The sequence below is a fragment of the Montipora foliosa genome, chromosome 8, assembly GCF_036669935.1.
Source record: "Montipora foliosa isolate CH-2021 chromosome 8, ASM3666993v2, whole genome shotgun sequence".
Lineage (NCBI taxonomy): Eukaryota > Metazoa > Cnidaria > Anthozoa > Scleractinia > Acroporidae > Montipora > Montipora foliosa.
Window position 1 is genome coordinate 13,690,498 of NC_090876.1, and position 12,773 is coordinate 13,703,270.

At 38.9% G+C, this 12,773-nt stretch overlaps 1 protein-coding gene across 5 annotated transcripts in view; it reads left to right on the forward strand.

Moving 5' to 3' along the window:
- The first annotated feature begins 5,632 nt into the window (after positions 1-5,632).
- The window catches only part of LOC137967634 (separin-like), a 33,423-nt gene continuing 26,282 nt past the window's right edge, over positions 5,633-12,773 (forward strand). For all 5 annotated transcript variants that reach the window (XR_011116544.1, XR_011116545.1, XM_068814152.1 and 2 more), the window contains exons 1-5: positions 5,633-5,798; positions 5,874-6,063; positions 6,190-7,396; positions 9,444-9,702; positions 11,603-11,820. Coding sequence is in view for 3 of the 5 variants with exons in the window: in XM_068814152.1 (XP_068670253.1) it covers positions 5,730-5,798; positions 5,874-6,063; positions 6,190-7,396; positions 9,444-9,702; positions 11,603-11,820 (1,943 nt within the window). In the remaining 2 variants the exon portion in view is untranslated. The remainder of the gene's footprint in view (positions 5,799-5,873; positions 6,064-6,189; positions 7,397-9,443; positions 9,703-11,602; positions 11,821-12,773) is intronic.

Genomic DNA, 12,773 nt, shown 5'->3' on the forward strand with positions numbered 1-12,773 from the left:
CTAACTCTTCCTTTACTGCCTCCTGAATTGCAATGGCAATTTTCCTACAAGGAAGTACTTTGGGTGTTACCTTGTAACATTTTCATCAATTTAGAGGGTGGCCTTGCACAGATCACCAAGCTGTGGAGTAGTTACTTGAGAGATAAACTGATCTTTGTTTGTTGGTTATGAAACCAAGATCCTGAATGGTACTTAGACCTAGCAGGTTTGTATTTAACAAATAGATTCCATGTTGCCGTGCGTCTGTTCAGTAATAGATCACAGATGACGTCAAAATGTGGTAAAAATAAAAAAGTGGCACACGAGGAGATAGCGGACTATCACTGATGTTCTTAACACATTTTGACGTCTTCTGTGATCTATTACTGAACAGACGCACGGCAACATGGAATCTATTTGTTTTATACAATAAAGAATTTAACTTTTTCGCATAAAAGCTGATGGTGACGTCAATTGTGCGTCTGTCCTCTAATAGATCATAGGCAAGAATCAATCAAAATGCGAGAATAACTTAGGTAATTATTTGTTATTATATAAAGCCATTTAGCACCACAATGAACTTAACGTGAGGCTCAGTACCGGTGCAAGGATTCTTAATTTTCAGAAAGGTTTTGCCCAATGGTTTCAAGTTAGTCTTGTTCCACATCATTAAGACGCACAGTTGTGGGTGATACTTGGTTCTTCCTCACTCGCTTCTGACAGATACTGTTAACGTCAACTGCACTGTCATTTTGAAATCTGACAGAAAGCCCATTTACTGTGAGTGTAGCAGTAACACTGTCAACCCCATTATTAGTACCCATGAGCCATTGATCATCAACTCAGGTGAATTAAGGCCTGGGCAAGCTATTGATCCATTTTATATAACATGAAATAACTTTGGGACATCGTTAGCAGCAATAAGATGTGAAACCTTAACTGCTGTATGGGATAACATATTATCACGTGACATGTCAGAGTTGTTTTAAACACAAAAGTCTCCTCAGCTAAACGGCAACACTTTTTATCATTTTCTGGTGGCTGGATTAACCTTAATGACATTAACACTATTGGGTACATCATTTCTGTGCTTGGACATTTTGAGATAAATTTTAAATAAATGTCCGAAAAAAGAATTCACTTTCCGTAGGGGACTAGACACTAGTACGAAATACAGTATATTTCCAAAGATAAAGACATATTTAACAATTAATGGCCAAGCACAGTTTGTTTTCTTTTACCATTTCCAATAGGAGCAAAGTGAAAAAAAATAAGGCATAAGCTGTTGCCGTTTTTTATTTTGAGTTCTACGGCCGTAACAAGTCACGTAGCCTCGTTTGCATACGTCATCCACATTCGTGAGGTTATTAGTCTGTGAAAGTCTTAGGTTTTTATTACCAAACTTTCAGAACTTAGACCACCCCCTTACTTTTTTGTTCAATAATTTGGGGCCAGGTTGGGGCCAATGCATTTGCCATTCTAGTGTCCCCTAGGGATTCGAGTGACTCGGTTCACTTTTGGCGAGGAACTGGGATGCTTCGAATTTTCTCTGAATTCTTTGACTTGCCTGTTCGAACGCTCTAGAAGCTTTTACTGCTTTGTCAATTCTTGTAGTTTTCCATTCACCGTGAAGATTATTTTGTCTCTCAACTTAGGATCCTTCTTTTGGAAATTACACGCGGCTGCCCTAGTTTTGAGTTCCGTGAAAAATTTTTCAAAAGGTTCTTCAAGGGCGAAGGGTGTAGCTGTAGCTAGCGGGGGGGGGGGGGGGGGGGAGATTCGATGACATTGTCAAGTGGATTACAGTGTCTTTCTAACTGCTTCTAAGACTTTATCGGGCTTGTTTTTATCACGAGCGTCGGTCCAGACAAATATATCATAAACTTCGAGAACACGAGGCCCTGTACAGTTCAAGATAATGGCAGTTGGTACTTTGCCATCTTTCTCCCAGGCTCGCCATTTCATCAACAGAATCCCACCGCTGCCACCATGTTAATTGGCTTCGTTTTAAGAGTCGAGAAAAAGACGAGGCACTCGGCTAAACAATCGTAAACACAACAGTTAATCACGAAACCACTATTTCCAGCACATGGCGAATACGACGCACTGCACTATTGGTAGGTACATGCCTGCCTGGGGGGTAAAAATTACATGATCAACACTATTGGCATTTTAAGTTCACTGTTCAAAAACTCATGAATTATAACAAAAGATTTTCCTGAAACGTCCATTTAGGTTAGTGACATAGGTTAGTGCCTTGTTATGATTGTTTGTCAATGGTTGCTGTCATATGACCACGTTGGTTATGTTGTGATCATGTTAAATGGAAGTACTTAGGGTGCTTTCCATTTGACCAGGTGTCCTGCATTTGACAGAACTGACCGGCCAGACAGGGTATTTGGAAGGAATAAGTCTACTACGCCTTCAATATAACACGCTTGGAGGACGATATATACTCCTCCGGAACAATGTGAGGGATTATCGTGCAAGTGTTCCTTCAAAGTTTTGCACTTTCTTTGCAAACTGACGGGTCTGGCTGGCCAGTTCTGAAAAAAGGAAAGCGCTCTTTGACTTGGGAATAAACTCTTAGAAAGCACGCTTGTGTACATGTGTCCTTTAGTCGTAACACCTAGCCCCTTAAATGTCATTAGAGTTGCTTTTTTATAATATGGGAGTCTAAAAACGTTGTCAAAAAAATAAATTAAATGGAAGGAGAATGTAACAAGGTATATGGTACAAGGCCCTCGTGTTTTCTCTTTTTACTGACAAATTGTAGTTGGCAAAAGTTCCAAAATAAAGACAGCATTGTGTTTTGACCATGAGTCTCAGACAAGAGGAAGAAATTTTACAGCGTGTATTGTTCGCCTCGTTGAACTCTGTCGTTTGAATAGTACGTACATTATTTTGCAAATTTGTGTTGACGAGTCGAGTTCATTTGTTTTTAAGCAAGGGGCGAGTCCTGGAGTTCCACTTCCATTCTCTACTCCTAGTAAATTTTGCTTGAACTACCCCTAAAACGTAATGCTGAAAGGTTAGGCGGCGGAAGGGCTTTCGTCCAGAAATACGTAATTAAGCAATTATATGCACGTCCAACTTTGATACCAAACACGAAGTGTCCCATTTAGTCTAAGAATTTGACACATATTTTCAACAAAAATAGAAGTGTTAGCGTTGTAGATCACGGTTAATGCATCTGTTTATCATAACCAGAGGAACTCGTGCATTTTCCCTCGCCTGTAGCTTCGATCTTATTTTTGTCCATATTTGGGCATAAAATTGGTGTCCTAAAATCCCCAGCTTTGTTGCAAGGAAACGAGTTGCAAGTTACACGCTTCAAGGTCATGTGCTTCTGGTTTTAACCCTTTGACTCCCAGGAGTGATCAGCATGTAAATTCTCCTCACAATTTCAATGAAATGTCAGTCAAACACGTACTGAGAATGAAGATAATTATCAACTTAAAAGGTGTGATCTTGATATGACACCAAATTTACCATGACTACCCAACAAAGAAACCTATCGTATTAGTTAGGAGAATGAACGATTGGATCTTGGGAAATGAAAGGATTAATTTAAGTTCCTAAGGTCCAAGTGATGCGGTAAGAAGCACTCGCCTGTGGCTCTGCCTGTTTCTGACTACTTGACTTTTCTGTTTTCTTCCTTTGCGTAAAACAGAACCAATAGTGCTCAAACCTTTTTCTTTATTAAGTTGTGTCTACATGACTGCTAGCAGGTCAAGGTTTCGAAATTACTAACTGAATATAAATGACCGGCAGTCCGGTTATTTTTCAAATGGAAGAAAAATCCGACTCGATTCGAACCCGTTCAAACCTGAATTTTTCAAGCTTTCCTTTCTTTACTGCTCAAGTTACGTTAATTAATAATTACGATGATCACTATCTTAACTTGATTTCATTTTTCCGCAGTTCAAGTATATATCATGGCTTTCATATGTATTAACGTTCGTCAAATATTCTTGTAAAATTTGCTCGTCGTAGCCAGGCTAGAAAAGCTTATTAGCATTGAAAACAAGAGTGTTTTGTTTGGCCGCCATTCTGAAAGAGGCCTACACTGCTTGGCTTTGGCCGATCACAGTGCTTGTTAAAAGAACACTTCAAAAAGGGATACTACCCATTCTGGTGGTTGATTCCGTATTGATAGCCGAGAAGACCCTGGAGGGGAGGGTTTTGTATCACTAATAAAATACCTATTGACCTCAACAAACAAAACTTTTTACAGAGGGGAATTTCAAACATGCTTATGCCCGCAAATACGGACGAACAGTGTTTGACGGATGATCGGATTGAAGGACAAAAAATGAACGATGTTGATGTCCCCAAATTTCTCAGGGTCAGGGAGTCATAAATATAAGAACCAACAATTCCCCCCCCCCCCCCCCCCCCACTTCAAGAGTTGAAATTTGTTTCGCCTGAAGTCCCAATGAAGCTAGAGGGTGCAAACTGCAGGTTGCAGATCATTGTTTCACCACAGCTGAAACAAGCCAAACCTTTACTAATGCTAACATTAGGCCTAAACACGATGCTTTAAATAATTTTTTAAGTCTAAGATTAGCATTTTTGTGAAGGTTTGGGTTGTTTCAGTGATGACCTGCAACCCTAACTTGCACTTTACACCCTCTGCCATGAAGTTCCCGTATCCTCCACATTCGCCTAGGGGTCTTCTCTTGGGAACGCTGATGACAAGTGGATAAACCAGAATGCTGTAAATGCTATAAACCGGGCGAGGTATTTGTAGGAGTGGAAACACTGAGTTTTCATTGGCATACCCAGAAACGCGTGCGTGGACTTAGAACTCGAACCTGGGAATAATGATTGACCCGTCACCTAACCACTTGACTACCACACCGAAAGCTGCTCAGGGACAATATCTTAGTCACTACTTGATAATGCTGAATTAGTATCACCCAACTATTGGACTAATGCAAATCCTACATTTTAATTGGCTACGCTACTAGAGGATTATTAGTAATAGTCCTCGAGTAGCGAAAAGCGTGACGCTTTCTTTCGTTTTATTCCCAAATAAATATTCCTTCAACTTGCATTTTGCTAACTTTATTATTGCCCTCAAGGGCCACGGGTCAATAGTCCATTTGGCTTCGCCTCATGGGCTATTTTGACCCGTAGCCCTTGCAGACTACGGGTCCAATTGTTAATTATCACTCGGCAACAATATTAAACACTACAAAAGGTAGGTTATATTACCAAACTTCATGACAAAGGTAAACATTTTAAAATCAAAGCTTACGCCTAATTAATTTAGCTTAGGCCTAATTACTCTTCAGCGATGATATTCTATGGGAGACTTAAAAAAAACTGTTTTTTGAAAGTGCGGTGTCGTATCTTCAGTAGTGAGATGAAAAGAAGCGCTACTTACAGTGTATAGAGTTGAAACTCCCAGGTTCAAATCCAATCCACGGATGTGATTTTTATTTTCCTTATTTTCTCTACTACCACAAGTCCTAAATTAACGATGATAGTAAATTCAAAGCTTGGCAAATTAGGAATTAATGACAATCGTTAATTTGCCCATGGAGGAGCTGGGGACCTTGTAACTAGCTCACGTGGTTGAATGGCATTATTTTTACGCGCTTCCCTGGGTCGAACATTGTAATTTGAAGAAGGCGCCATTTTTTGACTCGCCCAAAGTCAATTTCCATAAAAAAAATTTCAAATCCTCACTGTAAACAAAATGCTGCATGTAAGATAGTGATGGAAAGGGCCTTTTGGGAAACATGGAAGGGGAGAGAATCCTCAAGTCACTTCTGAACGGAGAAATAGATGGTCTTCATGAAGACACTAAGGTATAAGATTAGCATTAATTTTTTTGCTCGTGTATCAAAAAGTCTAATTTTATCCTGCTCTTTTTCTGCCCGTAGAATTATCTAGCGCCACTACAGTTTCCCGTGAAAAACAAAAATGGAGTGAAGGGAAACAAAACTTCAGAGGAAACTATCTCCAAATACACTTTATTTTGTACCAAATTTTTACGATGTGCTGTCGAGACCTTGAAAAAAGTGAAGGCAAAGGCTGGTAATCTGTATGAAATCACTGCCTCGTTGAAACTAGGTGCGTTGGACAGGAACCTTTTGAGATAAGGGAAGAAAATTGCATTAAAGCCAGTTTTGACATTTCAAATTTTCCATCTTGACAGTCTTAAAAAGACTATTAATTTTTCCTACCTTCTTGTTTTAGTGGGATCCTTGCTAAACAACACATTAGCTGTGCAGGATGGGTATTATTTCAGGTTTATATCTTCTTTGGACCAACTTGCCAAAACAATCTACCTTATCATTGTCCAGCTAATAGGCAAGTCACAGTATGTCAGTGCACTGGGACATGCAAGTGACCTGCTCAAATTTATACAACATGTGAATTCTTGCAAGAGCCACGACAGTGAGAAAACAGTTAAAGAACTGACATCACTGGCGCTACGTGCTTCTGATACTTTACTACAAGGAGCAGGAAAACTTGAAGAGGTAAAAGTTACGGCTGCACAGCGACCATCACACCTTTGCGTTGTTTTGGAATGGAGGAAACTATCTTTACAATTCCAAGCAGAAGCAATCATGCATTCATCCCTGAAATCCTTGGTTGATAGAACTCTGAAGTGTGGAACGAAATATCAGTTGGATTGTGGACAAAATAATGTTAATTTTAAATGTCTGGCAAGCTTCTTTGAGTCTCTTTTTAATGTGGTCTTGTCCAAAACAGAGAAAGAGATCAGTGGTGGGAAGGATTCCTTGTTATTATTGGCTGAACTTGGATTTCACTACGGCAGGATTTGTAGCAAAGCCGGAATGGCAACACAAGCTTTGACTGTGTTTGATAAAATGCTGGAAATTTGTGAAAGCACAGGTCATGGTATAAATGGGCATACTAAAATGCACTTACCTTCGCAAGTTTGTTGTTGTGTGTGTTTCATTTGCAAGGCTACCATTTCATTGAACTGTACAAATTCGAAATCTCAAAGTAAAAATTACAATGAGCAGTTGCTGGTTGAATGCAACAGACTTCTTTCTCAGGTGTTAAAATGCAAAATGTCATCCTTGCCAACACTGAAACTCCTTTCCGATGCTTTGGAGTATTTCAGAATAAGTTTGCAAAGTGCATACAGCAAAGGAACCGGTGTTAATCAGAATAATGTTCCCATTCTTTTGTGGAAAACATTTTGGGAGACCACACAGTTGCTGCAGTCATATGTCACTGTTTTGTCCTTACAATGTGAACGACTGAAACATGATATCCGTAAGATCAACAGTGATTCATGTACACAGTTAAGGCAGCAGATTCATAAGATAACAGACAGACAAGTGGGGGTCCTGAGCTTCATTATTTCTTCATTTCAAGATCAGTTGAAATCTGATAAGCTGACACAAAATGATTGTAACAGTGACGCAAGGTCAGTTGTGAGCTACATGTATTTTGGAACTTGCAAAATGCACAAAGAAAATCCCTTTAAACTTGAGCTACATCTTCCAATATTTGTAACTTCAGTGGAAGCCACATGGTGTGGTGCAGTTCTCACAGTTGCACTGCATTTAAGTCCTACTCTGACCACTAGCTGAATTTGTCTTCAGAGGTCACAAATTTAACTCTACCATGTTCTGGTTTCCGTTTACCATGCGGGGTTCTTTAAGCGCCAAAATGTAAACAATAAGACTATATTTCTTAGAACAATACATGTATATGTTGTCGGTCAAATCCTTTTTCAGGTTGCATCCATAATTGGTGATCCTCATTTTACCTAGGTTGAATATTAAAGCAGCTATCAATCCTCCAAAAAGGACTGAAAACACCTCCACCTTCCCTCAAGCACTGTCTTACCAATCTCGACACATCATCTGAATGATTTAATTTATCTTATCGGTTTCTGTATTCATTATGCAGTTATCGACATTACAACATAGTAAGAGATCAAAGAACTGTATTGTGCATTCACCGGTACTCGAACTCGGATCCTCCAGATCTGTGGTCCTGCGCCTTCACCTTATACACCACAACAATGAACATGCTCATCCCATCACAGTTCTTTAATAATTTTCATTATTTACTTTTGTGTAATAAGTCAATTGATATTCATGTATAATAACCAAAATTAGTATATACTAAAACATTGGATAGCATTGAACTTGCGCGTTGATTGGCTTGTCAAACTCCGGATATCCTGTGCTTTTTAACTCCAAGTAACTCAGGAAAAAAGGGCGTCCCGATTTGCATCCGTGACAAGTGAAGAAAACATCCAAAATAATTTTTTGTGGTGTATATTATCTTACTGTTTTAGTATATACTAAATCAACTATTCATCTCAGTGTCAGTGGTTAGCGTTGGATATTTACCTCACCACTTCGCGGCTTGGTAAATATCCACCGCTAGCCACCTCCACTTCGGTGAATAGTTGTTAACTAAGCCTAACCTGACCCTAATTTTCTCCAGGCTTAATTTAGACCCAAAAAATGTTTCTTCAATTCATCTGAGTGCGTATTCAGAACCAAGATAAAATGAGGATCATCAGTTTAACCTGGGTAAAAACGGATTCAACCTGAAAACGGATTTTACCGGCAACATATATACCTCTTACTAACCGAGTTTGAGGTCTGCTCAAGGATCTGTAATTTACAGTACAGACCGAGAAAATGAGGTTATTAAGATATTTATTCTTTCTCTGAGGTTAATGCGGGGCATGGGAAAGAAAACTAGCGGCTGATAGCGGGCTGTACTGTACTGTAGAATATGGCCCCACAAAATTGACCAATCACAGTGAGCATACTAAGTGAGAGATATACATGTAATAATAGCTGTTATTATTCAACACATTGTGACAATGGGCAAGTATGGTCATAGCGCGCTCAATATTTGTTGTGTGTACTCAACGTATATCCTGCAATATGCGTAATTTTGTGTGTCGCTGAGAAAAATGGTAGTTTTTCCAGCTTTTTTTCCCAACAAACATAGAAAATTGTGCCTTGTCATCAATGTGTTGAATAATGAAACGATTATCCTGCTCAATCTTGCGGAATATCGCCAGTATCAGGCAATATTCTGCATGGAAAGGTTACGTTTATACAAACGTTGTATAAACAAATCCTTGTACTTGTACATGTTCATTGCCATGACTTTAACATCTTCAGTTCCCACGGCCTGCTCCCGTCTGACCTTGTAGCTCAGTCGGTAGAGCGGCGGAGATCTAACCCGAAGGTCGTGGGTTCAATTCCCACCCTGGTCAGAGTTTTTCTCTGTCCTTGTGTGGGTCCATTTCCATCAGTAGGGCTAACGCTCACATGGTTCATATGGGATAGAAATCGAGCACTTCACATTACACTCTATTCAATATTCTGCATGATTTGGCAGGATAATTGTTAAATACCAACTGGGATATTCCTCCAGATATACCTTTACAACACAGGTACATGAACATACTGTACATATTGTAATTGTTTCACCCACAGGTACCACATCGAAAAATGTATTCCACTGGTGCAAAAGGCTAGTGCACTCATCCACTCTGTGCTGGAAGACCCAGAAATCCCCTTATCTTACAATGAACTTCGGTGGCTTGGCTGCAATGTTTACAACTTGGGGTGTTTGTGTTATCAGAGAGACTGGTTTGTGGAAGGAGCACCTCTTTTAACAATCGCTTGTGATGAGCTGAGAGTTTGGTGCTTTGCAGCTGGTACAGAGGAAGAAATACTCAAAAGAAATGAGGAGGTAAAATGTATAATGGAGACAATACAATCAATGCAATACAAGATGTACAATTCAATATTTGTTCCTCAGGATCCAGTTGTTCAAAGCTAAATTAAGCTAATCCTGGATTACTGGAAAAATAAAGAATGTTGAACAACAATAATTATTATTATTAATTTTTCCGACGGTGAGATGAATATTGGAGGATAAAAACCAAGACAAAGTCAAGGTTTTTATTCACTGATATTCACCAAGCCTGAGGTGAATACATGTACATACAAGTAGGTGGTAATTTGAAAAATATGTGTATATATGTACACATTTACATACTGTACATGTAAATATATACAGGCATTTTCTTCTAAACAATTAATTTCTGTGTCTGTCTCCTCGACAAAACAGCTTGCGGTCATTTTGAAAAAAACACTTAAATTGATTATTGCATAATGATTACCTCAAGTGCAACCAAATCAGTGCAGAGAATTTTCAATAATCACCTAGTATGTACATGTAATTATACCAGAAACCCATAAGGGTTGAAACATGTAACGGCCCCTTGTGTGCTGCGAAACAAGCTTCTGAATATTCAACTTGCTAAGTACCATATTTGGAACAACAAGAGCGAGGGGTTTCCAAATATGGTACTTGGCACTGAAACGTTCAACCAATCAGTTTGCACTGAATATTTGGAAGCTGTGAACGCGTGTTACACATTTCAACTCTTATGGGTTTCTGATTATACTGATGCAGTTCCTTTTCTGATTGCACCAAGATTCCACAGAATCCTTCTACCTTGACTTGGACATTTGTTTTCCTAAACCCACTGACTCCTGAACAGCTCACATAAACAAGTAAAATCGTCTGGGATTAGAAAGAGTAAATTAGTCTCACTCCAAGGAATCAATGGGTTAAAGAGGACATAGTTTTTTAGTGGATGTAGATGCTGTTAATCCATTGACTGACCTGAACCGCTCCCAATGATGAGTAAAATTGTCTGATGTTAGACAGAGTAAAAGCCATTAAAGTGCCCCTAACCCCTCAACTTGTTATGCTTTTGGTAGATTTTCATATCTTTCAAGAACTCCTTTTCGCAAACTCTTTGAAGTTACTGAAATTTTTAATTTTTTTGCGTGCTGTAAGTCCTGCTGGACAAATTATTGTCTCGTGGGCTCATTAGGAACGAGCCAATGAGAAGTGTCCGATATTTGACACTTTTTTAGCTGTGACGTAAGAAAAGGACATTCCAGCAACTCAAGCTTGCACGATGTCCTTTTCTTACGTCACACTCGATAAATAGACACATTTGGCCGAGTGGGGGACTAATGTGAACGATAGGTGAAAAAGTAGTCGCGACTGCCTTCACTTTTAGCACTCAAAAAACTTGAAGGATTCAATATTTTTAAAAAAAATTCTGAAAATGACTTCTTGACAGGTATGAAAGTCTCACTCCTGGGAGTCAATGAATGGGTTTAGCATAAAACTACACTGATACGGCTTTTGTGAAGGGCAAATTGAAACCTTAGTTGGTATTTAATCGCGGATTAGAGTTCATTGGCTTTTGAACAACTTGGCCCTGATAATTAGAATTAACTTCTTGCTAACCGAGAGGGCTGTACTGGGGAATATTGACCCGAGGTCGTGGCAGTGCTCTCAGTCCGTACAAAAACGACAGAGGGCTAATATTCCCCAGTACGGTCCCGAGCAAGTGAGGTTAGTAAGTTGTTTATTATATGGCTTTTAAATTACCTTTTGCTTTGTTTTTGCAAGTTCATAATCGGCCTGTGGGCATTACGGGAGAATAATTCCCTACAATTCAGTCACAATTAGCCAATCAGAGCGCGCGTTATGTCGGCTACAAACACAAGCCATGTAATAATGTATGTTATTGAATCAGTACTGTTATTTGTAAATTTCTTTCAAGGTAAAGCTTTTGACAAAGTTTTCACTGCTGGCTGACTGTCAAAGAAGAGCCAAAGAACTTAATGATGCGTTGAGAACGGCCACCACGCAGGTCTTGATATCTGTGAAAACAGGCTCTGATGTTTTCATAGTTAGACAGCAAGTCAAACAATGGAGTACAGTAAAACATGAAGTACTGAAAAACCTTCAAGATGAAGAGAAACAAGTTGAGAGATCGAGGTTTGCAATGAGAAAAAAAAAAAGAATATTCATTTGTTTGTTTTAGTAAAATAAAAGTAATGTACAGTAACATTAACAATAATATTGGAACCTTGGTATGAGAGGAATTATTTCATTTTCTGTATTATCATGCTGTCATTTGGTAATTTTATTTTTAAAAGTTTCATGATATATAGCAGGGATCCACGCTCATTTTTTTATCAAAGTCGTCAGCTTGGCTAGTGCATGTTGCGATATACTTGCCGAGACAAATTTTGGGTTGCCCGAGCAAAAATACAGAAGAAAATGGTTGATAAAATTACTTATACATGTAACTTGAGCGTTCAAATTTTATTTTACAATTTTGTCAGAAATGACGAATTTTAACACTGGAGTTTGGAGTTTGTTTTTTGCACTGTGGGAACCCAATTTACAGTGGTCAATATCTGCCATGGCAAAACATACTTCAATGTAGCTTACAAAGTTACGATTCAAAGACCCAAAGTTTCGACACTTGTGGCTAGTGTCTTCCTTTAAATGCTACATGTACCAAAATTATGTGTCTTTCCTGTTGGAAAGCAGCAGGTTCTGCTCCTCTTGTTTTCAGTGTCAAAGGTTTCGTTTCAATGCTGAGAAAAACTGCATGTTTATCCCTTATTTTCTGAAAGTTTCCATTGAATGAAAAGCGATCAGAACAAAGTACATTGTGGCATTCATGAAAAGACATTTATTAAAACTTCACTCATCCAACGGACAACCTTTGGAGTTATTATACTCATCTGGATGGGTTTTTAGTCATCTGGGATGACTGGACAACTGCGAATGTGGATCCCTGATATAGTATAGTAGTAACAACTTAAGATAATCTAAAGCCAGGGACACTATAGTGGTTGGCAATTTTGCTCGCCAATCATGGTGAATTTAGTCCTTGAGAAAATTGTGGGGAACTTGACTGCTCCATGGGACAGGCGCTT